The 26404-nt window shown below is 36.0% G+C and overlaps 4 protein-coding genes across 9 annotated transcripts; all 4 read right to left on the minus strand.

Moving 5' to 3' along the window:
- Window positions 1-60: 60 nt before the first annotated feature.
- LOC139110719 (probable 2-oxoadipate dehydrogenase complex component E1 homolog) lies at window positions 61-8232 on the minus strand. Its single transcript, XM_070670686.1, has 13 exons — window positions 7695-8232; window positions 7325-7614; window positions 7030-7249; window positions 6602-6951; window positions 6292-6513; window positions 2376-2533; window positions 1991-2264; window positions 1672-1879; window positions 1099-1511; window positions 831-951; window positions 511-699; window positions 307-392; window positions 61-252 (listed from the first exon to the last, which is right to left on the minus strand). The coding sequence occupies exons 1-13, from the start codon at window positions 7834-7836 to the stop codon at window positions 151-153; spliced, it is 2775 nt and encodes a 924-aa protein (XP_070526787.1). The 5' UTR covers window positions 7837-8232; the 3' UTR covers window positions 61-150.
- A 144-nt stretch (window positions 8233-8376) lies between these two features.
- On the minus strand, window positions 8377-11929 carry LOC139110724 (endoribonuclease Arlr). The gene is made up of 8 exons (XM_070670699.1): window positions 11722-11929; window positions 10623-11069; window positions 10333-10404; window positions 10182-10229; window positions 9960-10106; window positions 9561-9879; window positions 8995-9436; window positions 8377-8853 (listed from the first exon to the last, which is right to left on the minus strand). Exons 1-8 carry the CDS (start codon window positions 11777-11779, stop codon window positions 8620-8622), a joined length of 1767 nt encoding a protein of 588 aa, XP_070526800.1. The 5' UTR covers window positions 11780-11929; the 3' UTR covers window positions 8377-8619.
- A 293-nt stretch (window positions 11930-12222) lies between these two features.
- Window positions 12223-15815, minus strand: LOC139110721 (intraflagellar transport protein 81 homolog). The gene is made up of 13 exons (XM_070670697.1): window positions 15482-15815; window positions 15256-15404; window positions 15065-15176; window positions 14756-14872; window positions 14626-14685; window positions 14384-14536; window positions 14015-14293; window positions 13534-13851; window positions 13307-13448; window positions 13064-13212; window positions 12754-12834; window positions 12510-12676; window positions 12223-12399 (listed from the first exon to the last, which is right to left on the minus strand). The coding sequence occupies exons 1-13, from the start codon at window positions 15584-15586 to the stop codon at window positions 12303-12305; spliced, it is 1929 nt and encodes a 642-aa protein (XP_070526798.1). The 5' UTR covers window positions 15587-15815; the 3' UTR covers window positions 12223-12302.
- A 197-nt stretch (window positions 15816-16012) lies between these two features.
- Window positions 16013-26382, minus strand: Sara (Smad anchor for receptor activation). Of its 6 annotated transcripts, none has more exons than XM_070670684.1 (15): window positions 25872-26382; window positions 23276-25348; window positions 22919-23166; window positions 22627-22726; window positions 22425-22501; window positions 21107-21218; window positions 19918-20133; window positions 19671-19793; window positions 19436-19600; window positions 19209-19368; window positions 18550-18965; window positions 18230-18473; window positions 17915-18035; window positions 17673-17834; window positions 16013-17464 (listed from the first exon to the last, which is right to left on the minus strand). In XM_070670684.1, the coding sequence occupies exons 1-15, from the start codon at window positions 25927-25929 to the stop codon at window positions 17309-17311; spliced, it is 4431 nt and encodes a 1476-aa protein (XP_070526785.1). In that variant the 5' UTR covers window positions 25930-26382; the 3' UTR covers window positions 16013-17308. The 6 variants fall into 6 exon arrangements, with proteins under 6 accessions (XP_070526785.1, XP_070526782.1, XP_070526786.1 ...); XM_070670681.1 differs by having other exon boundaries at window positions 21107-21281; XM_070670685.1 differs by having other exon boundaries at window positions 19918-20106; window positions 22425-22504.
- Between the last annotated feature and the right edge of the window lie 22 nt (window positions 26383-26404).

Genomic DNA, 26404 nt, shown 5'->3' on the forward strand with positions numbered 1-26404 from the left:
TATATTCTATGTGCTTAATTCTAGTTTCTGAAATGTATACGCTAAATTAAAGTAAAATAATACCTATAATACCTCGTATATTTGCTATGGCATTCCTTCAATTAACTGAATAAAATCTCATTGTTAGACGAGAGTCTATAATTTTAATTTTTATGCAAACGGATTAACAATAACCTTTTTAGCTTCTCGTTGATGCAGCTGACCATCTCCGACTGCTGGTGCTGCCATTGCTTCTCGTCCACAATATTTTAACTGAAAATTACGTTGTGTTATAAAGGAATAAATATTTGCATTTATTTAACTTACCTGTCGGCCACACAGATTTTCGAAGCGTGGCTTAACAAAACTCCATGCGCCCATATTTCGCGGTTCTTCTTGACTCCAAATAAAGCCTGATAATATAAGAACATAAAACATTTGTTTAAATGGTATTTTGATGTTTTGGATACGCAACAATTTTTTTTTTCTATACAATTCAATTATATTAAATATTTGTAATATTTTATGTACTTTTTGCATGCTTATATTTTACAATTTCTTCCAGTAACTCGGAGACAGGAAACGGACATAAATTTTCTATCCTGATGATAGCTACATTTTTAATTCCAGAAGTTGTACGGTAGTTGTCGAGCGCGTAATAATGTTTTCCACTAACTAAAATAATTTTAGTTACGTTATGTTTTTCTACTTTATCATCTCCTGCAACATATAATATTTTTTAAAACGCAATTATATATTTCTATTGCATTAATCTTATTGCTTTCATTATTTTCTATTTATGTAAATACAAAATTAAGAAAAAAGATAATAGATAAAAAAATATAACATACCGATAACAGTTTTAAAACTCGTTTGAGGCTCGAAATCCGATAAGGATGATACTGCTGCAGGATGACGTAATAAAATTTTAGGTGCCACAATAATCAGAGGTTTCCGATAATCTCTTATCATCTATAAATTCATAAGATATTTTAATGAAAAATAATTAAAATTAAAATATTAAAATCCCTCTTATTTTTTCTTAATATACTTAACGGACACAAAATATTGCATTAATATTTTGCGTTTGCCGGATATGTGTATATATTTTTTTCTTACTTGTCTCCTCAACAAATGGAAATATTGTGCCGGTTCACTGGGATTAGTAACGTGAATGTTAACATCATCGCCGTCCACGCCGTTCTCCTTACTATCCGTTAGTTGTAAGAATCTTTCGAGTCTGCACGAACTGTGCTCCGGACCAGCACCATCGTATCCGTGCGGCAAAAGTATCGTTAGCCCACTGCTGAGCATCCATTTTGCCTCTCCACTCGTTATGTACGTGTCGATAATAATTTGCGCTCCGTTAAAGAAATCTCCAAACTGTGCCTCCCAAATCGGTAAAGTGTACGGCGATGCTATACTCATCCCGTATTCAAAGCCTAGCACAGCTTCCTCAGATAATATACTGTTCGCTACCTCTAGCTTGCCGACTTGACCGTCAACCATTGAATTTAGAGGAATAAAAATGGCTAAAAGTTCATACGTTCTGTATAACGATCTGTATAACAATAACGGCAATCTTGACAAAGCGAAATTATCCTAATATTTATTCGATTATATCCCAGCAACACAAAATATTACAGCAATATTACTGTAATATTTCGTATTTGTTGGAATGTTAAAGCACACCTCCTGTGGATTGGTCGACGAGCATCGCATGCCTATGCGAGAAAGTCCCACGCCCCACGTCTTGCCCGCTTATTCTAACATTGTATCCTTGATATAGTAAGGAGCCGATGGCCAGGGCTTCGGCGGTCGACCAGTCCAAGGTGTTACCGCTCTCCAGTTTTTTCAGACGACTTTGAACATGATTCTTGAATAATTGTGGATGAATATCCTGTGATATAAACAAATTATTATATTTTATTATTTAAAAAGAAATATAATGCAGTCGTAATTATTTCATTAAAAATACGAGAGATTTTATATACACGAGATATATTCTTACAAAGTCTCGCGGTATTTGAACACTCTTTGTTCCTACGAGTCGTAATAAATCGAGATCTACGCCGGTATTCCATTGCGTTATATTAGCTTCGGCTTGTTTAATTTTTGACCATCTTCCAGTGAGATAAGTCGTCAATTGTTTCGATATATCTTTTGAAGATTCTTTTAGTGCCCTATTCAACCATGCTGTGTGATTTTCGACGATATTTTCAACACTTTCTCGAGTCAGTATTTTTAAGTCTATTAGCTTCTCCACGTATTGATCTGGCACGGATCTGTATTAGAAAAAGAATTTACATTTTTTTAATTATTTTAATTATTACTGTATAAATTCTTTAAAATTTTTATTTATGATTTTACTTTTTTAACAACTTGTACATACTTACGCACGATTATTTATAATTTTATATGTAACGGGATTAGTAATTGTAGGATCATCTAATTCATTGTGACCCCACCTTCTGAAGCAGTTCAAATCGATAAATACGTCCTTCCTAAATTGCCTTTGATATTTAAAAGCTATTTTTGCGGCACGTAAAACTACCTGCAATAAATATACAAATTATAAATAAAAAATTCTACATTAAATTTTACTATTTTTTTTTTGTTACAGATTATTATTGCTGCCGTTAATTTCGCTGCTGCGCATCGGTCCAACCATGGCAGAGTTCGTCGCGAATATTGCAAAAGTATTCAGGGGACTGAGAATTATTTAAACATTTTAAACGGGAGTGTCGCCAATTTCGCGCGATTAATTTTAGCTGATAATTTGCGAGTGTCGCGAGTTATCTGTGGAACTGAGTTCCGAGAGGAGGAGCGGGTCCAGGATGGACATCGGGCATCGGTAAAGCAACGTTTAGGTAATTATCTCTTATTAATTATGTTAAACTAACAATTCTTTTTTTGGCTAATTTATTAGTAGTTCAATTAAATGTACGATTCGTAAATTCGTTGCTTACATACAGTAGTATTTTCTCAGCCACTTGCGGCACGAGATTCGTCTTTTTTGGCTTAATTACGGTTAATGAAAAACACACACTGATTGATATAAGGCCGACGACGTGTTGCTGATTCACTTACATTTGTATCTCCCAGCTAGGTTAAAATATTTTCCATCCTTTCGTCCTTCCATCCTTCCGTGGTAGTATTCCGGATGGATCATTCTGACGTGTTGTAGCACTTCTAATCACTCGACACTATTATACTGCTCGGCTTTTTTTTATGACGATCACTAACACTATGTATCAATCGACAAACGAACGACGGAAAAAAATGACGGTAGATATCGCGGTGATTTTTTACGATTTTTATTTTACAAAACCCGTGAGATGCTCGGAACACTCAAATCGGCGATTTTCAGGTTCCGATTAATTTTAATATTTAATTAATATGTTCAAGCAAAATCGGTCTTCGCGATTTTCCCGTATTTCACCCGCAATTACTTATTACAAGCGATCGTATTCAAGCTATTAACCGACATCTTACTACCATCGGCTAGGGTGATAGAAGACTCTAGCGCGCCGACCAATCACGGCGCTCCCTCGAGCGCGCAACCGCGCGCCGACCAATCACAGCGCTCCATGGTTCCCTAGTGTTTTACGCGACCCGTTGCGCAGTTGAGAACTTGAGAGAACATGTCGGCCACGTGCAGACCACCGGTTTCGAAACGGTATCGTCGAGGGATCTGCACGTTCTCTCACGGTTTATCGTGTACCTATGTCTCGCCTCGTCCTGTAGCCCTAGGAATCGAAGTGTCTTGTGCAGGACACCGCCATTGTCCATACACCGACACGACCAGGCGAAGGAGGGTGACCTCGGTCTTCATTCCGACATGATTACTGCATACTTGTGGTCGGGCGACGATACGCGAGCATCGGAGCTGCAACTCGCGATCAACATCTTTTCCTGTCTAAGGACCGAAATCTCCAAAGGTCACTCTTATTGCGGAGCTTCGGGCGCGAGCACGTGTTGCTAATCGCTCCGCAATTTCGCGTATTTTCTACCGCGGATAGAACATTCTCGCATACCAATAAGTGCCGGCGACGTCAGCTCGGGAACGAACGATCATCTTCCGTACATCAGTGTTATTCCATTCATCGCTATGTGCTTCGTTATGTGCGTCGAAAAAGTATTTCGGAGCGCCAAGGTCGTAACCTTGTAAACCTACGTAAGAGGGTGCAGCGTGCACGAAGCATCCAACGTGAATTGCGCCACGTATTACTCGGACATTTTCGACCGCGGCTTCCATTAAAATCTTCTTCGGCAGGTTCCGGTAACCATAATCGTCGGAGTGGGAGATCCGCACTTCGCCAGTCTTCCTCGTCGCGGCCGGGAGTCTAGTTCGTTTCGACCAAGTGACTTTTCGAGGAACTCAAGGAAGATAAAGTGCGCGGAGAACATTCCGGTTCACTGACAGTCTCGTTTGCCCCGCTTGGTTTAAGATCTCGGCATCGTTCGTTCCACCGGCGAGAATAGTCTTGTGTCGAAATCGTGAACAATCCCGGGAGTGTCCTGAACTATTCCGAACTGTCCAGTGCGTGGAGAACATTCCTTTTCGTGACCTGTCTCGCTTGGTTTAAAATCTCGGCATCGTTCGTTCCGCCGGCGAGAATAGTCTTGTGTCGAAATCGTGAACAATCCCGGGAGTGTCCTGAACTATTCCGAACTGTCCAGTGCGCGGAGAACATTCCTTATCGCGACCTGTCTCGCTTGGTTTAAAATCTCGGCATCGTTCGTTCCGCCGGCGAGAATAGTCTCTTGTCGAAATCGTGAACTATCCCGGGAGTGTCACGAACTATTACGAACTGTCCAGTGCGCGGAAGGACCGACCCGGACATCCTGAGAGGAGGAGGAGGCCCAGGAAGGGTATCCTGCACCAGCGGAGCAACCCCAGGGTAAATATTAATTTCCTTTCAAAATTAAATCCTTCAGATTTTCGATAACTTTTTTTTTTAATTTTTTATTGAATTAAATTTAATATCCACGACATAATCTTTTAATTTATATGTTTCAGATCAAGAGGACCTCCGCTGCCGTGCATCGCGTTAAGTGATTAAAGTGCCGCACGCCGACAATTAATTATACGAACCGTAGCCGGTTCGTCGGTCGCCTCGGGAGTGCCGCCAGTTTTCGGTCGTGTTTTTTTACGATATATTATTTCGCGGGAGTGCCGAAAAATTACGTGCGAAAGTGTTAATTAATTTTCGCGATTGTAACTTCACCCGGGCGCGTCCGCGAGTTTCCAGTGCGCGGAAGGACGACTCGTCACGACGTCGCAACTGAGAGGAGGAGCAGGCCCGGGGGGCATCCTGCATCGGCGGAGCAACTCTTAGGTAAGGATCAATTCCTTTTTTTAAATTCGTCAATTTATTAAATTTATTCTTATTTATTTTTATTTTTTTTTATTTAATTAAAAAATACGTACGCGTAATTTTTTTTTATTTAAATGTCAACTATTTTCAGCACGTCTACATTAATATCGTTTAATTGTTTGTTACAGCCACCGGCAGAATTTTACAACTCCGCTGATGCTCATGCAGTTTGGTGAGTCGCATGCTTTCATTTTTCCGTAGTTTGCAATCGGGTCTCTTGAACCGATAACACGCCGTCGAACATAGGGTACTCAATTATGACGCACACGAATTGAGACCCTTGGAAAAATAGCGCACGCGAAGCGTGCGACACGATTTGATCTAGCAAAATTAAAAAGCCCGACAAACGATCATTCGTTAAATAAATTTACACTCGTCATTCGTAGCGTTAATTACTTTCGCTGAGTGTTCGCTCGAATCATCCTCGATCTCGACACAAAAAAAATACTAGCCACAATGTAAAGATAGGACACTTTTGATTCTTCGATGAATCCTCGTCGGTAGAACAAACGACGCCGAGATCTGGCGTCAAGCAACGAATACGTCGAACACCACGTTTCACGTATAATATTCCCCTCGCAATTTATCTTCCTTAAGTTTCTTAAAAATCACTCGTATAGAAACGGGATAAAAACCTCAGCCGCGGCGAAGTAAACGTCGTTTTTGGTTCTCAGAGAAAAAGAGACAATCGCGAAAAAAGTAGAATAGTCGACAGGTTCGATCGTCAATTGATTTTTCTTATCGCGTGGAGTTCTCAACAGGGAAGGGAGGAGAGAGGAGTAACGAGACTTCTCTCCCTCAGTTTTCGGTAGTTCTTAGTGGCCGGTATTTCGCAGTGTATTAATTACGGGTTTTATGTGAGGATTGATAACGTCATACGTTAATTACCGTCATCTAGGTAAGTGCCATATCTGTCTCTCAGTATACATACCTCCGGATCGTTCCCATTTACGTGAATTATAGGTGCAGATATGATTTTTGCCAAGTCCGTGCAATATCTAGAAGATCGCCCTCTCGAAGGTGGAGTTGTAAAGCCTAATTGATTATTAACTACCAAATGAACCGAGCCACCAATTTCAAAATGTGGCGTTCTGCTCAAAGTCAAGGATTCTTGATTAACTCCTTGTCCCGAATAAGCTGCGTCTCCGTGTACCTAAACATTTGAATACTAAATGATAATATTCATTATTAGATTATTAATTTATATAAAGAAAAATTCAACTCATATTCTCTATAATTACCTGGATATTTATTATCTTATCGCTCCATTGTGCGTTTTCATTATCGCTGTACGCACCTTCTTTTACCGCCTGCATAACTCCCCGCGTTTTTCCCATCGACACAGGATTTACTATTTCCAAGTGCGATGGATTTCGAAGCATAGTTACGTGAAGACTTTTTCTATCTATATCGAGATCAACGGTGCTTATAAGATGGCTAATTACGTCTCCGGTACACTTAGTTTCATCCGGAAATTCAGATAGTCCTTGTAATTTATGAAACAGCACCTCCGGTGGAAAGTTCAGCATTCCCGTTAATAAATTCAGACGGCCGCGATGCGGAATGCAAATAACTACGCGTTCCAAATTATCTAGAATGAAAACGTGATTAATTTTAAAAGAAACCTTTGCTTCAATTTAACTTAAATTAATATACGCTTGTTAATTACCGCTGGCACATAGTTTAAAAAATTCATGAAAGAATGCCATCATACTCTCAGCTCCTTCTGCTCCGTACCTCTTTTGGCTGACAAACTTTATGGCCAAAAAATTGTCGAAGGCCTGACTCTTGAGCATTTCGGTAGCTATCGTTTTACGCGTTTCATCGCTCAGTGGCTCGGCCAAGGTTGTCTCTAGATTTTCGGCAAACCACTCCCTTTCTTCCTCCGTCTATTTAAAACCGAGAAAATTTTAGGTATATAAAATCAATGGAGTTTTTATTCAGTAAAATAAAAAAAAACTTACCTCGAGATGACTGAATTCAGCTCCTAAGCCATCGCTGTAGGTAGCACGCAGTAATTGAACTGCTTCTTCCACGGTACCTTTATCTTGCCGTGCATACAAAATTCCTCGATAGTGAACTTCGTCTAATAAATTAAGCCCGAAGTTTTGAGGCTCCAGCTCGGACAATAATTGTGGCCTGCTGGTAGAAACAGGATTTATACGAGCTTGCTTATGTCCATGGCTTCTATACGCATCGACCAGTCTATAAAAATTGCTCTGCTTCGCTCGCTGCTCCAAATGACTATTGGGCACTGTAAGAACACAAAGGTAATGATCATTAAAAAATTAAATCACCGGCGTTATTTCGCACTTTTTTTTTTATGATAAACACCTTTGAAATGTCGTTGTGGGCTCTTTTTGTATCCGTAAACACCATTTTCGCTGTGATATGATTTATTATTAGCGTAGGTCGACCACTTCGATTTAAAGCACCGACTGCTTTTTCCCAACGTCAGTTTTTTAATCGCGTACATTCTCGAGTAAGCGTTCTCAGTGACTGTCAGTGACTGCTGAGCGAACTAAAAGGATACGAACTCTTGTGCTTGTCTTGCTAACGTGATTGATCTCCCCTCCTTCGTGATATCTAATCTTCCATTACGTACTGTGTATTATGTGCTGTTGCGTACCTTATCTGTTTACGTTCTTTATCTATTTCACTACTTGGATTATTTTTCTGAAAAATGCAACTCATTGCTGGTTATCGATTTTGCTATTTTATTTTATCGCATATAATAATTATTAAAATTAATATTACTGAGATATTACTCTTTTTTTTTTTTTTTGTTTAATTAATTGCAAGTCTTTTGTACTACTAGAATTTTTACTTTTCCAGTCAAGAAGGTGCTTTATACAATTATGTAAAAATAAATGTAAAATGTTATTTAAAAATTTTTGAATGCACCACATTTTTTAAGGAACGTAGGTTGTATTTAGGAGGTCAACATATTCTCACACTTAATTTTAAGATTTTATATAGTAAACTCCTTAATATTTTGTCTTAATAATTTAAGAAATAAACGACAATTATTTTTTTTATTTCATATAATATGTGCATATTTTTTTTTATCAACGTTTGATTTCTTAAAATGAATTAAACCTATATTTATAATTCATTTGAACGATTAAAGTTAAAGCTTGAATATTTCTACTTAGAAATATTTATTTAATCATACAATTTTGTCAAAACTTTTTCTCTCACTTAATCCATATATATAATCTACACGTTTACCGCATAGTCCAGCTTGATTGTACAAACTTTAAATGTCTGGGTATGCCGTCCCGACTAAATCTTTTCCCCTGTATCGAAACTTTCGTGTTACTATGTTAAACTTTGTACCACCTAAAGATACGGGACAGTTTCCATCCGGTCTTGTATGAAAGCAAACGGTGTAGAGCGCCATTTCCAGTTCGGGCGAAGTCCCAATGAACATAGATGTAACTGGCTTATCATAACCATTGAATTTCGTGTGCAATTTAACAATAGATCCTTTCTGTAAAAAAGAAAAAAAAAGAAACGATTGCGTTTTAGTCGATTTAGAATATTTACACAAGTAGATATAAAACAAATATTTTGAAAGACATAGTTTTTATACGAAGATTAAGAAGGAAGTTTCTTTTAAAAAAATTCTTACACTTCCTAAATCCATTTTTTTTATGTAGCCAAGGTAGTCGACGTGTCTCTTTGCTTCTTCTGCGTTGAAGTAGATCCAATTGTGTAGCCCGAGCACCTCCGTGCTCGAGTCTACTTGCTTCGTTTCTGCCATAAAAACGTGCTCGAATCCGCTGCTACCGATCTTGCCCTGTCCACGCGAGAATAAATTGAACCAAAGTCTTCTCAATAGATCTTTGTATTCGTAATAATCCTGTCTGACGAATCCTTTATCCGCGAGAAAGCGCATCGCGGTAGACATCACGTTCGTACTTAGAAAAGTGTCAACGAGGAGACTTTCCTCTTGCCTTTGAGCCGGATTGATGTGCTCGTTTGTTAAAGTGTCTAAATGATAATTGTCGAATATTGAGAGGACTTTTTCAACCGTAGAAATCTGTAGAGCCGCGGGATTTATTGAAAGTAGCCTGAAATTAAATAAATAAATATTAATTTATTAATTCAGCTAATTCGAGAGAGAAAAAGAGAGATGTTTTTTTTTCTCTTTTTCTCCCTCGTTTCACACACGTCGATATAAAATATGATTCTTACGGCTGCGGAGCTTGATCCGTTGGATTGCTGCTGCTAGTCTGCTTTTGCAAATTAACCGTTACATACTGGTTCGCATTATTATTAGTTTCTTTAATGTAAAGCGCCTCGGTAAGCTTTTCTAAATCCTCGTCGGTGACTGTATTTCCTTTGCTATATGTAGGATTGCTGGAGTACACTTTTTTCGTTGAATCTGAGACACGATCCGCGGCAGCTGCTGCTCCGGCGACGGCAGCAGCACCGCCTGCCGCCGCGACTCCCGGTGATACTGGAAGATTAGATTGACCAGGTCGCGTCGGTGTTCCTCTACGTTCGTTTTCACCTAATTTATTAAAAAAAAAAAATAAAGTCGGTAATTATCAGGTATTTTTTTACTTAAATATTCTCTGCGTAAGATAATACCTGGATGTTCGGGTCGTCTCGGAGAACTTGTAGGTAAAATAGATCCATGCGTATCACCAGCAGCGACGTTAGCCCAGGTTTTTCCATTTGTAGGTCTATTTGGATTAGTTTGATCAACTCTAACGGGTGGTGATGCAGTAGTCGATCCTAAAATTAAATTTTATCTGTAATTATCTAGTCAAATTACTATAAATGAATATATATAAATTTAGGAATATTTACCAGGCGTTATGTGAGGTTGAACGGAATGTACGGAAGTCGGCTTCGAAGCTAGAAAAATTTAATATTTTATATGCTGCTGCAATATTCTGTGTTTGCTGGAATATGATATTTTAATTTCTTTAAAATCTTGACTTCGTATTAATAATCATACTTGTTGATTGGGCCAGTGGTCGAGGCTGCGTCGGTTGAGCTGGGTTTCTCGCTGGCGGTGTCGGTCTTAAATCTAAAACATTCGAGATAACAATTTATAAATATTTAAATTATTATTATCGTAAATCGCTCGAGGATTAAAACTTTCACTCTCAAAATTAACAGTTAAAAATCGCAAATCTCTTATTCATACAAAATGATTATTATCGTAAAGCGCTCGGAGATTAAAACTTTCACTCTCAAAATTAACAGTTAAGAATCGCAAATTTCTTATTCATACAAAATGATGACCTGTGGGCGAATTTGGTCGGGTCTGACCTCCGTTAGTCGGCAGACCTTGAGCCGGCGGTCTCGACGGTTGATTTCGCGTCGGTTCACCAACACCCGCGAGCTCTGCGGCCCAGTCTCGGTAATTCTGGCCATTTCCGCCACCGACTCCAGGCCTGTTTGGTTTCGGTACGGCAATGTCCAAGCCGACCTCGGTCCCTGGATTGGGTCGACCGGGTCGTGCACTGTTTCGTACGTTTTGTCGAGCACCATCAACGCCAATTGATCCCGAGTTGGCGGTGCCTGTTACAACAGTTCCGGTATTCGTAGTCGGCACCGTCGGTCCTGCGATAATAGTAGCTTTCGTCGAGGTTGTAACTGATTGTTCATTATTGACGGATGTCGGTCCAATCGTGGTCGTAGTAGTCTCTTTATCTTTTTTCCAAAATTTCCATCCTGCTTCACTGTTTCCTAAAAACAGACATTTCATGTATAATTATATGTAGGTATTTATATTTCTACGTAAAACTTTTTTATTGAACGTTATCAAAGCTTTTCGAAAATGCCTTTAGACACAAAAGCGAAAAACGTATTATAAAAAATATATATATATATGACGAATAAAAATGAGGAAAGAATTATATGAACAAAGTATTCTTCGATATCTGCATATTTAAAATTAGGCCATTATACATAACATTTAACATTATTTATCGTTTACGAGGTCGCAGCGGTCACTGGAGATATTGGTATAATCTGAGTTAGAATTATACACGTCGTTAACGATCAACTATTTCTCTTTAAGTATTTGGAATTAATTATTAATTAATTTTTACATAAATTTATTGAAATATTTTCTTCACCGAGCATCTATCATAAAAGATATCTCATATAACAAAAATATTATTAATGATAATAATAAGACATTCAATTACAATATCATATCATTTGAAATAATTTTTATTTAAATTACTAAGTAACAGTTATGTTGAGTTTATGCGCGTGAAAAAAAAAATTCAGTTTTCCAAGTATAAAATCAATTCGCGACGCACGTATCACTTTTTCCTTATTCGTTTCCCGAAGCAGTTAATGAACAATCTGATGAAGTAATAAAGTAACTTACCAACGTATAGCAGGAGCGTGATTGCTAGAACGGTGAAAAGTTTGCGTTTTACTGTCATGGTTGTTAAAAGACCCTGGTAGGCGCCAAATCCGTCGCTGTTAGCTTTTGAGAAATCAAGCGTAACTCTAATTCAGAGAGCTACGCACGTACGTGGTACATTGGTCGCGCACAGAGCGAGACACTGCGTCTGCGATTTTACTTGCCACGAGGCGAACAACTTTACTTTCCCCTGACGTCACCAGCTCACAGGCATCATAATAGTGTGAGCGTCTAGACTCAGTTAGAGGTCGTCGCTTAAATGATCATGGCCGAAAGATGATGTCAGGTCTTAATCTTGAACTCAATTCTGTTAATTCTTTAAAGAAATTACGCATGTGTCGCAAAATAAGAATAAAACGTATGAGCGTAAAACACAGAATCATCAATTTTTTTTCCAGTTTTTAATTTGCTATCCGTATATTTATACTAATTTTTTTTTTTTACTTAAAATATTTAATAAATTTAATTTAATGTATGAAACTAATTAAAATATTTAGTAAATTAAATTAATAAGTTATCAAATTATTAAGTGGGTACTAATGTTACTGCAACACGAGGGTTTCAGCACCTCCTCTTCGTACAACTATACCATCAGTTTGTTTGCTTTCTTTTGCAGATTGAATTTTGCAGGAAAAGATTCTGAAACATGCGAACGTTTCGTTTTCATTAATATTCATCAAAGATCGTTAAAATATTTTTGTTAAATCAATACGCACGTCTGTTAAACAAATACGTGGAATATTACTTACGATATAATACCATTCCATTGCTGCGTTTTATTCTCATATTGCACGGTGTGTTCCTTTATTCTTTCTTGCTCCTTATTCAAGTTTCTCAAAGTTTCTTCCTCCGTCGTAATCGCACTGTGTAGTTCTCGTTTTAACGTTTGGCCTATATTGTTCAAATCATTGTTCTTCTAAAAAAAAATAAAAAAGAAATTGTTAATTATTGAATATAGCAGTAGATCTTATTTTAAAATATTATGTTACTTACTTTCGCTTCATTACTCAACTTTTCTTCAATAATCTTTAGCTTTGCAATTTTTTGCTCCAGGTATTTCTTTTCTTTCGTATCCTGCAATATAATAATAATAATATTTGCTGGTTTCCATTTATTTTAAAGCTTAGATAATTTTCACTTGCAATTTTATTCCATCATTGTTTAATAAATGTTGAAGTTAGATAGAATAACGTCACGAGTCAAGATTATTCGAATTTTTAATATAAGTAAAAAGCAAGTATTGCCTCAATACGTTCTCCATACGTATGTATACAACAGATTGTCGGTGTAAGTATAATTTTACCTCTAACAATTTTTCCTTCAGCCGTTTCGTCTCGGACAGTAAATCGCTCGTCGTATTTTTCATACTCGTTTCTATTGTAGTATGGCTCTTGCATGCCTTTTGATATCTCTCGTCTGTTTCACGCGCCGTTTGTCGCAACGTCTTCATATCTGCTCAAGACAGGCACAATTACTGTACATTAATAACAAATATCGCGATAACGTTAAAATGTTTCTGCGATATTCTGTGCTTTTCTATAAATACCTTTTATAATTGGGGCAAGATTAGTTCGCAGAGCTAATATCGAATGGGACAATTGAACATTCGTCGTTAATGCATTATCGAACGTATAACTTTCTGGAATTACCACTTTAGATGCGATATTCGTCGAGTAAGAATGAGTTATCTAAAATCATAATAAATTGCTCAATGCATATTTATCATGTTGATCTAGTTTAAGACGATCTGAAAGATATCCGTTGCAAATGTACCTGTCCGTCTAGAATTTCCGCTGTTCGTGTGAGCACACCGCATTCTGCTTTCAAACCAGCGATCTCCGCTTTGCACCGCTTGTACAGCGTACCCTTAGTCTTCAAACGATTAATGTACTTCTTCAGTTCCTCCGCTCTAGGTATCGACGTCTCTAATAAAATTTTCGAATGGTCCTGCTTCTCTTTTAAACGCAGTTGCACTTCTTCTAAGGTGCTCTCGATTTTTTCCAAACGTTCGAGAGCATTTCGTTTCATGTTTCCAACAGCAGCTGCCTGCTGCCTGAACGGTCCCATTTTATCAATATCATTCTTAGATATCTGAAAAATCCAGGGTTTTATAAGAAATAATTAAAAGTTGAAATGTGATATATATATATTAAATTAATTATTCTTGGCGTTTAAGGCGTTTTATACTGCGTATTTGGAATTTATTTATTCGAGTTTAAGATATGCTATAATTTTATTCCTGACGCATACTTACTTTGGACTCTACCAAATCTTGTATATCCTTCAGTATCGCGTCCAAACTGTTTCTCATCGTCATAATTTTGTCTTGGCCTAGATAGGAATATTCTTTGACTACGGATAACGCTCGCATTCGATTTTTCTTTGTATTCAACTCGGACGGAAGTTTTTCTTTCACAATCGCCGATTGTACAGTAACTTCCTCGGTCAGATGTTGGATTAATATTTGTGGTGTGAGCCCGGTGCTGTCGCGTTTCAAAGCATTCAGCTCGCGTTCGACTCGTTGAAAAGAGCTCTAGATATGTGTAAAAAAAATACAATCATAAGAAAAAATTATATATACACATATATATAATAGAAAATAATAATTATATCAAATATATACTTGTAAATCAGAGATTGTATCTTCCTCTTGTTCCTTCTGCAACATCAGATCGCGTTCCTTATCCCTTTCAGTCCGCAACAATCTGCAGACGTCCAACAGATGCAGAGCGGGCTCGGCTTTCGATTTGATCTTACCAATTCGCGTTGTCACTGCCTGCGTTTATGACAAAAAAAAATATTATTCCAACACTGATAAATGTCGCATCAAATTCGAGCTAGGTGAAAATAATTTCGGCCACGTACTTCCTTTTCCTTCGCCATCGTTTGTAAATCCGTCGCAAGTTCAACGGCAGCTTCAACATTCTAGATAAAGAAAGACATTTTTTTTTAATTATTATTACGGGAAATCGAAAAAGGAACAAGAAATACGTACCTTCTTTCCTATTTCTCTTTCCTTATGAACTGCCTTAAATCTGTCGACGAGGGACATATATTGCTCGTGTAAAAGCGATATTTCTGAATCTCCCAGATACTCAGGAGGAATTTCAATCTAATAAGAATAATATTTCTAATAAGAATAATATTTCCGAATCTCCCAGATACTCAGGAGGAATTTCAATCTAATAGAAATAATATTTCTTTCAACACTTATACTAATCAGACAGCTTCTTCTTCTGTCTACTGATTACGTGATTTAATTCCGCACTCTGTACTTGTATAGGAATCGTAATTGTTATCTCACCTTGACGAGAAATCGTGATAGATATGCTCTTTTCCGAACTACATCGATATGCGTCAAAAGCCATGTTAATATAGGATGAATAATTTCGACTTCGCCTCGGACTAAACCTTGCCTAAACGCGAGACAATGTCAGAACAAGTATTTAATTTAAAAGATATAATAAAAGAAAAAGAAAAAAAAATTATAACTACCTAAACGTTACGGGATCCACATCAGGCTGATAATTAAGAATTCGAAGAGTTGTTAAGATATATATAGAATTTTCTTCTGGCGAGTCCAATTTAACATCAGTGTCCGAATTGTCTTGCTGCTGTATCTTCATCAGCACGCTGCATAATATCTACGAAAAGACGTGTAAAAATATTTTTGAAAAATATCCCGTTGCCTTAAAAAAAAAAAAAAATGATAATTAGATACCTGTAGCAGATCTTCGGCGCTTAAGGCATTAAATCCTATCAGGTTATAATTTCGTCCCAATAACTTATTAACTTCCGTTACAATAAATTTCACATTCTCGCTCATGATGGTTGCTTTCTTTTTTTCTTTCTTCACGGCAAATTCCGGGGTTGATTTTTCGTAAGTGAAAACGTCTTGCTGAATACTTACACGCGTAGCAAGCGTAGGAATAAATGCAATCAGGTACGTCTAAACTCCTAAACGACCAGTTAGCAGGTATAACTTCGGTTGCCTGGACAACAATGTGTCAACATTGGCATGCTTGTAGCTCTTATAATCAATTAGAAATAAAAGATCTTTTATAAATATATAATATACATATAATATATATATATATATACATATAATAATATAAAAGAATAAACGCACAGTTGTAACAAAATATTTTATTAACATTGTTATATACTAATGTGTGTTAATAACGCGCAAGTTATCTCGCTACTTAAAACCAAGTAATAAAATGTCTCATTATAATATTTAATATGAACCATATAGTATATAGCTAACAAGTTTATTATAACAATAAATACAATGATACATAATTACATTATAGTACTGTAATGTGTTATAAACTTGTCCTAGTATCCCAGAAAACTTGCCGTATAAAAGATTTGTTAGAGAAATATATCAATGGGAAAAAAGAAACCGACATTTGCAAGCGCATATATTTTCAGTGGGCCGCGTTCTTTCTTTATAATATAATTATCGACAGTCGTCGGTTAAAAACTTATTTATATTGAATTTTTATGAAAATGTTGAGGGTTGTTTCTGCATGTAAAACGATCACTTTGTACCTTGTAAAATAATCGAAGGGACATATATTTACATTGACAAAGATTAAAGCTGGGTTGCTTCAGCTCTCAGATAAATTTGTCTTACGGGTAATCAAATGATTATCTTAATTCATCTTTCTAAATAGATCAAGATAGTCACTTAGCTGATAGATAAATTTGCCAAGAAGCTAGAACAATCAACCTTAAATGTAACTTGCAAGTCTTTGGCAATAAACGACATTATGTAGGTATTATTCAGCGTAGCTTGATAGATGTTGACTGATCCGGTTGATTACAATATCGAGTAAGTGTGTACTTAAATTATCATGAGTTTCTTAAAATAGGTATCACTACGCACACATGCGTGCGCGCCAACAGATCTATATATATTTATATTTATATATATATATATGTATACATTACTTATCTAAAATAATGTTAATTTTTTCTTGTAAAAAATTAACGGCATTTTCTTATGTGTAGATTTGAAAGTTCGTTTAAAATTAAGCAAGAAATATATCTCTACACTTAATAAAATTTCAATAAAATATTAATGATGATTTGAATGCAATATTAATAATCGACTATTGATGTGTCAGTATGTATCGGTATCTTAATTAGTTAATATTCATTATTATACATAATATTATCTTACAAGCAAAAAAAAAATTAAAGATAAAACTTTTGAAACAATTAATATACACTGAAAGTTTCTATAACTGCACATCGCTATTGTTGTTCCTTGGTTCAGATTTATAATAAGAATATACATACTATTGATCTCGCGATAAAATTAAAATATAATTTTTTTTTTACACGACCTTAATAAATAGACAAAACCAGAAATAATATCTTGCATTATAAAACAAAGTATACAATAAAAACTTACAGATCATATAATCACTGCACCATGATGTTTAGTGCAATTGCACATCTTCCCCGGGCAAATAAAAGTATTTATCGTAATGACATCATTCGTTTAAAAAAATTGGGAACACACGTAACATATCCCTTTTCAATCCTCAAGCACGTAAAATATCAATTCAAGCACCGTATGTGCATCCTGACTACTTTGTACAGCTTTATGTAGAACTTGAATTAGTTCATTATCTAAACTTTTCATATATATCGGTGGTAGTTTTGTACCTTCACTTCCGGCTTCATACCCCACCTGCATTCAGACAAAATTAATGTTAAATATGATAATGATGTAACAGTTTTAAAATAGAAATTATATGTATTAACATCTCGATGACGTTACTAAGATCGAAGCTCAGTCAATAAAAGCGCGACGTAACAAATACGTCAAGCTCCCATTACTCGAACTTTAATCTTAGTAAAATGAGTTTTATCGAGAGAATTTTCAAAGTCATATTTACATTATCTGGATGAATCGTCGTCCGCACCCCAAGTTTCGTTAAGCCCGCTGTCGCCAGTAGATCCAACAATTTAACCAACGCCGCGCACGTAGCTTTCGCTATGTTTCCGGACAATTTGTTAATATCCACCGGGTCATTCACGCCACTCGAATGATCATCTGACTTTTGTGGGAATATAATTTTATTATTCTGGCTTATATACGAGCTTAAAATAACGATATTTCGCTACAATAATTACGTACTTTTATGATAAATACTTCCGTCCAGCGTATGAATCGGGTTGCACCTTTATAATCGATGCCATTATGCACTCTAATAGATGGTATGCCATCCATTAATTGTCCATCAATGGGACTTTTCACACTAGTAAAAGAAAAAAGATCATTATTTATTAATATATTGAAAAAGAAAGAGAAGATAGAAAAAGTAATCTAAATAAAAAAAAGTGATAGAAGACAGGTTAAAAAATATAGAGAAAAAAAAAAGAGGAAAGAACACTGGCAGTTTATATAAATATCTTAAATATAATTTTAATTTAGTGAAAAAGAAAAATTTACCCCAAATTGAATTGCGTGTCGTTATCGACCCACTTTATATTCACAGTCTCGTCCGGTTCTAATGCACCTTGGCGTCCGCAGCCAATAGAGAAATCTTGCATATTTTTTAGAGCAGCTTTCAAAGCTTCCATTTTTTCTGGCATTATTTCCACCATTAAGCCATCCTCAACGATGCTAGACTTAGCGGAGAGTCCCATTGAAGATTTTAGAGCGCCATTGATGACGATGAAACTAGCGCCAGTTACTATTCAATAAAAATAAACGTTTTTTTACATATCATTTAATATTCAATAATAATTATTATCGAATTGCAAGCTCACCTGTTCTTGGCTTATTGTGAATGTTTATCGCCTGCGTTTGGTAGCTACTTTCATCGCCAGTATTCGTTTGTATGCAAACTAAATGTGAATCTGCAGTTATGCTGAAGTTCGAAGCATAAGCTAAGACATGATCGTTCGAATTGTGAAGTCCTTTTATAACTTGGTCGTATCGATTCTTTGGAAACATAACGTCCGTTGTACGATTTTTGAGATGAATCGTTAAGCCTCTCACCCCTGGCAAAGTGTAGCCAAAATTTCTAAAATCGGCTAATACTTTCATGACGGTATGCCCAATTTCGAAATATAACGCATTGCGAAAACGAACGGACACCAATGGGCAAGGATAATAACGATATTCCGCTCCGAGACGTAAAAGTAGTCTTAATGGAAATACTTTGGCCCATGGAGTTTCCCACCTAAAATAAATAAGATCCATATATCAATACGAATAAAAATCAATATGCAAGATATTAAATAATTCATAAACAAATGTTTCTCAAATATTATATTAACAAAAAAGAAATATTTTCTTTTAAAAAAGAAAAAAGAAAAAAAGTTAAATATAACTAAAAATAAAATTAAAAAATATAAAAAGTATACAATACAGAATCATATGTCGAGCATAATTATAATCCACATGAGCGAGAATTCACATTTACCTGTGAACTAGAAGTCCAATCAGGAAAGGTGCGGGCGGTAAAATAATCTTTTGCAAGCATTGCAATGTCTGGCGAATAAAAAGAAATCCCGCGTGCTCACGCGAACCTAATAGATTCGTGCCTTGGTACACTGAGAAACCAAGTTCCGTCATTGTATTACCTGAAAAAATTATAAAATTATAATCCTTTCAAAAAATCGTTATTATATCTGCATACGCGCGCTATACCTTTAATAGCTTCGAGGTACAATTGATTAATATATATGAGCAAATCTTTCGGAATCCGAGTTTCATCCGGCAAGACTTCGACTAACAAAATAACTTCATCCTGACCGATGCAAGCGAGACCCTTCGATGTCACGTTCCAGCAGATCTTATTTACGCAGCAGTTCACTAAAAATTATACGATTAAGAATGTTTCCTTACGAGATATAATCTTGGACGTATAATTTTTTATACTTACAATTCGTTATCTTTACATATGCATACAGATTGCGGTTGATTGCGAACATTACTGGGGGCTCACACTCGTTTTTCAATGTTTTGTAGAGTATACCTTCGTCCATAGGTGGATGGTATGTGATTTCTAGGTACATTAAAGCGAGAAAAAAAAAAAAAAAAAAAAAAAAAAGAAAATTAATAAGTCTTAATTATTATTAAAATTAATATAAATTGATATAATCGTAAATTTTTTAAAATAATATTCTTACGGCCTTTGTGTATCGTGACAGTCGGTGGCAAGTTGGAATCGTCGGGTATGTAGCTATTGGTCATGCTATCTAAAGGAGGGTGATGTTGTCTTCTCATAGTAGTGTCGGACAACGTAGATCCCGATGCAAAGATCCGTTTGCTTCCCTGCTTGCGATACGGCGGCTTCGGGTCCCAACACGTGTCTAGCTCTGTCAGGTCACAGCCAGGCCTTATTCCTGTGTTTTAGTTATAGGTGCGTAAAAATAAAACAAACAGGAGAGGCTGAGGAAAAGGGAGCCAGCGATAAAATAACGATAGATTTCAAAGAGGTAAAAAGTAAACGCCTCAATCGAGCATGTCGGATTAATTAATTTATACGGGATCTATTGGACGAAGGAGTAACATAAACGAGAAAAATCGAAAATAATATAATGCAATTAAAAAGAAAAAAAATAATTGATGTATGCGATTTAGGGATAATTGTGTGTATTTAATTATACCTTTAAGAAGTAAAATAGTGATCGATGTGCGTGTACGACACATATAATAAAAAAGTTTTGACACTTCTGCCGTCGGAAAAATTTTATGCTTAACAATAGTATGTATGTTTTGTTTCGTGTCTTATAATTTTTTTCACATACATATTTCAAATTTAGTTGTATTGGTCTTATGAGTTAAAGCTGGAATTTTTGTATTACCTCTGCAGCATTGATAAATAATTTAAAAAATAATAAAAAAAATTTTTTTTTTTTTAGTTTTGCTTTTTTTTACGTTCTTTGCTTATTAAGAGATTTATTTAGAATATTATTTATCGTCTCAGTCTTAACATAAATTAATACCTCTATTTTTTTTTTAGACGTAAAGTCAAATTGCAACACGTCTTTAATTTATTGACGTTTTATTATTTGGCCATTAACATCCCAAAAATATTCAGCATAAAATCTCACTCGCGGAAATGTCAAATTCATTAATCCCAGACAATAATTACATAACAATTATAAATATTCATCATATCTCTTGGTATGTTGAAATATAAAACTTAACAATGTTATTACGTTCATGCGCTTACAATGCACATAAAAATTGTAGTTAATATATACATTAAAAAGATTTTTTTTTTTATATAAGATATATAGAAATAATTATTTTAGTTTTAGGAAAAGAAAGATTAATATTAATAATAATAAAATATAGTCTGTAATCACCTACCATCACTGAACATTACTGATTTCTGTCCTTCTGCACGATGCTTCGAACCCTCTCTTTTAAGAACGCCTACGGGTACCATCACCGTCGGTGGTGGCGGCAAGCCGCCGGCTAACTGTTGCAAGGGTGGTATAGTTGAACAATACTCCATGGGATTATTTGGATTAGGCTGTCTCCCCTATAACCATTTGTCGAATACTTCTAACATCGACATTTATTCAATACGTCAGCAAACACATTAGTTTATCGAATAAACAATTAGGCCTGTTGCTGCTCAATGTGCTTTTAAAAATTTGTTTTAAACTCTTATAGCTATTACAATCTTTTTTTTTTAATCTTTTTAGCATTTGCAATAATATAATACTTATATCTTATTAATACTGATTTAATTTTATTAACGTAATTTAATTCAATTACACGACATATATTTTATTTTAGTTGCGTTCGTCATGTGTTTGCTGAACTCCAGAAATAATCGCGATGTAAAGCAAAGTATATTTTTATCGCATAACAACTCTAGCAACATGCTTTACTTTTGTAACGACATGCATACTCTGCTAATGAACAAAATATTTTCAAACTCAAGAGAAGCTGATCATACTACTAAAATGTAACTCAGTACAAAATATACACTACAAACTGTAAGAATATCTATCAAACATAATTAATTTCTTTTTTAAAGTTTAAGTTATCAATCACGTTTTTATCATTATAAAATTGTTTAAAGGAAAAAAAGTTTATTAATATCCAAGCAAGTTTCTTTGCTAATATAATTCAAAATCATACTAAACGCAAACTGTAAATAATAAAAAAAAAATAGACACGAAAGCTATTTAAACGATTATGTTAATTTTCACATTATCCATAAAATATCAATGTATAGTATTAAAAAAAAAAATTATTTAAAATGTTTTAATGGAATATTCATATTCCTTATTAAAGTAAAAATATTGTAATATGACGTTAATTCACGTATTAAAATGTGGTTCATTAACATATTCGTTAATTTAAATCTCTCTTTCGTACGCAAAAAGTGTCTGCACAAGTAAAGCATAAAAATCCAACAGAAGTATTCAACAAGTTGTTATAGGTATTTAATTAGTCTTACATTAATAACGTTCATTAATGTAATACTCATGAAGTTAGTATTATTCAATCGACAAATTCAAAAAAGTGAATTATTAATATGAATTTAGATAGAATCTTCTTTTTATAATTAACAAACAAGCAATTCTTATAAGACTTCTATGGTTGTTTCTACATCTACAATTTCATTATAATTGTTGATAAAAAAAATTCAATCCACAAATAGATAACATACCTGCACGGAATTAACATCACTGCAATCGGTATAAGAATTATAGCCAGTTGACCAATCACTCATTCCTTGTTCACTCTCTGCTAAAAAAAAGCAAATATATGAAATATTTTGTATTGTATAAAAAAAAAAGTATTGCGAGCTATGTTTTCTATAAAGATACTAAAAAATTGAAATAATTGGCCCTAAGATTATTTTTGCTTACCTTTCGTGAGCACGTGATAACACGAGACGCAAACGCGAGAATCGATATTTCCCTGGTATTCCAATCTGTATTTCATATTGCAACACTTGTTGCACAGTACCTGCAAATTGCATCGCAAATTTAAATACTTGATCGCTACAAAGAGGTAGAGCTAATACAACATTACAAATTTAGAAAAAAAAAAAAATTAATTTTAAAAATAATAAATAATATTGCATAATATATTAATAATATAAATTAAATAATTTATTAATAAAACAGCTAAAATTTTTTTAACTCAATAAATACATACCTTACCGCAAGCACGACAATGGTGGCGTCTTTTAAGTACAGTAAATTTAACATCGCATAACATGCAACTTGGCGCGTCGCTATCCGGAACCCAAAACGGGGGTTGCTTTCCCAAAACCGTATTATTACTTTCGACTAGAGAATTGTCAGAGACATCCGACGAAGCACCGCGATCCTCGTCGACAGTCTCACCAATTTCTGAGTGTCCCGTCGTGTTCTGAAGCTCTCCTTGCACAATACTTGAGGAATCTGTTGCATAAAATTTAATTTCACTACATTATTTGCATGCAAATTAAAGCTACAGATTTTTAGAAATTAATTTATTAAAATTAGAAATATAAAACGTGAAAAAACGTACCTGAATAAGAATCAATTTTATTATGCGTCGTTACAATATCTAGTGTCTGTGGACGGGTTGGTTTTTCAGCTTCCTGATCATTTTCATTTGTAAGAGAAATCGTGCATGCACTATTGACTTTAGATGCAGCTTCCATTTGAGAGATTTCTTCGCTGTCATGTGCGTTAGTTTCACGTACGATATCTCTGTTACTCTCACTGATATCTTGATAGTATATCCTCTTGTCGCGATCCTCTTTGTTCTCTGATAAATCTAACAAAGTGCTGTTATCCTGAGAGAGAATATTAGGCTCTGTGAGCTGCAGCATCTGCGTTGCATTGTTACTACACAATTGTTCTCCGATATTTTCGAACTTGGACACGATCCTCTCTTGTACAGCACTCGATACGGTTTGCACGGTGTTCTCTTGCGTCGGTACATTTTGCCCGACTATTTCGATTACATGAGAATTTTTCGGTACCTTCTCCAGCTCTTTACTTTGCGCGTCCTCCAATTGATTGGTTTTGTCGCTGAACGCGAGTCTGATTGTATTACTCGACGATTTTACCTCGGTTACATTCTCGCTGCACACATCCGTTTTATAATTAAATACAGGAAAATTTGTTGTCTTCTCGTGAAACTCTTCTTGTGAGATCTTTGGAAGTTCGCTCGCCATTATTTTCTCAAATATCGGTTCTTTGTTAACATCTTCGTTATCTCGCTGGCAAAAGCTCACATTTTTCTCGTCTCTCGATTCATCATGCGATTGTGCCAGCCACGTGTTATCTAAAATCGATCTATCTTCCGTCTTGGAACTCTCTTCCTTTTCCAACTCTAATAAGTATTGATTCAATTCCTCCTCAGAAAAGTCATCATTGGTGTTAAGTGCGTGCGTCATGTTGGAAAATACATCGCTCTTAGGTATTTCTACATCTTTGTAATGACTTTCGCTGCTTATTGCAGTGTTACCCAACTTTGTCGTTATTTCTCCTAAGCTTTCCTTGTTTTTAACGAACGTGTACTGCTCGACGGAATTCTGACTATCTAAATCTAACTGCTTCTGCGAGTCTGCAATAACGCTATCGGAACTTTCTTTAATATTTGCATCAACAATCGTGACCCTTTTATCAACGTCGTCTTGGTTGCTAGACAGTTTTGTATCTATCGCAGCGTTACTGTATCTCGAAATTGCTACGTTCGATACAGGAATAATGACACTATTATTTTCTTCAAGCTGCATCGGAGTAGAATATATCGTAACGTTATTATGTTTCAAAATGGCTGTGCTTGATACAGGAATGATAACGCTATTATTCTCCTCAGGCTGCCTCGCAGCAAAATGATGAAACGTAACTCTCTGCGTGTCATCTTGTTTATTACCAGCTTCGATTTTAGGAAATGTATCTAATTCCGGTGGCAGAACGTTTTTGTGATCCACGGGATTCTTATCGATTATATTTATCACACTTTTCTCCATCGGCATCGAACATTCCTTGATCGTCGCGTCCCTGCTGGACCTGAAATTGTTCTCTGCTACATCGTCCGTAGATTTTTTACACAAATTATTTACTTTGTCCAGCATGGGCTCTACGTAACTTAAACTAGCAGTGGGAGCATTGATATACTCGTTCAAACTATTGAACACGTTGCTAATACTGGGCTTGAAGTTTGGTTGGTTCAATTTCTTGTCGTATCTATCGCCGTCCTTTGAATCGCTGCTCGTGTTCTGCGGCTTCTGCATCAAATTCTGCGGTATGTCGCTGTACGCTGCTAGGGACACTTGATCGGGATCGTAAGCGTGAACACAGGATTTCTGCCCAGTCGTACCGTCGCCGATGTGATCGCGAGGATACAAATTGTTCACAGAGTCTTTACCGTCCGATATGAATATTATACTTTTGTCGGCTGGCATGTATTTGGATTCGACGTCCACCGGCCGCGTGTCCCTGTACTTTTCAACAGGCGGTGCGACGTCAATTGTTATGCCTTTTTCAGGATTAAAGTTGTATAGTTTTGGCGATTCATTGCTACACCTCTCTACGGTTGATGTGCTTATTGCAGAAGTCGCTACTGATGCGATTTGCTCTGCGCAATCTGCAAATAATTAAAATTAATATTACTTTACGTGTATATATTAAACTTTTATTTCAAACTTATATACATATTTTTTTTTAATAATTTTTGACATATAAATATATTTAATAATATCGAATATAAAGTTTTATATAAAATAGTCGAATTATATCTACAGAAAATTCAACAAGGACTCTTAAGTTTGTTAACCTTGTCAAATTTTATCTACATTTCTCGTTGCAGAATTTAAAAACAAAAGGTAGACAGTTTAGGCAAGTTTCTGATTAATTATAAGCTCTTCTTAATACAGAAAATATATAAAATTATACGTCTCATTAGCACAAACGAAAGCTAATACAAATTAAACATAAAAATCTTCGAAACGAAAAGAACTCGTGCAATTTATTCAAGTACAATTTTTTTCAAGGACAGATGCAGAAAGCTGCACTCTTTATTCGAGTTCGTACGAAAGAAAAAAAAATATACACATATAAAAGGCTTCCTTCAAACTCGTTGAAACAAGTTTTATATTACGACACGGTACCTTCGTTAAACTCGAAGTCGTTGAGCACCTTGTCCAGGTCGATCATAAACTTCTCCATGGCGCTAGTGGTCCCTCGCGGGTTCGCGGTCGCGTTTCTTTCTAAATAAACGGATTAAGCTCTACCGGACTCCGCGCTGGCTGCGAATGCGGTTCCATGAACGTCGGTCTCGAGCTAATGATCTTCCGGGATCGAGAGGCGACGAGCGGGTTGAATTAGCAGGTCCCGACGCTCCGCTGAAAGACGCGTGTCCCTTCGAGAATAGAGCTCGAGGTTCGTCTCGGCCTCTGCCTTGGCGAGGGTGAGGAACGACGGGGAACAGGTAGTGCCGATGGTGCCGATGACTCAGGGACCTCAGGGTAGCTCCTCTCGACGATCGTCGAGCGCCGATTCCCGAGGCATGATACAACTGCGCCTCGAAACCCGCGATCTCGGAAATCGCCCCGTTACTCAAAGACCACGAAGCGAAACGACGACGGCGACAGTCAACTCCGCGGAGTCCACCGTATCGCGTATACCTTCCCGTGTGACGAAA

The sequence above is a fragment of the Cardiocondyla obscurior genome, linkage group LG21 (genome assembly GCF_019399895.1).
Source record: "Cardiocondyla obscurior isolate alpha-2009 linkage group LG21, Cobs3.1, whole genome shotgun sequence".
Lineage (NCBI taxonomy): Eukaryota > Metazoa > Arthropoda > Insecta > Hymenoptera > Formicidae > Cardiocondyla > Cardiocondyla obscurior.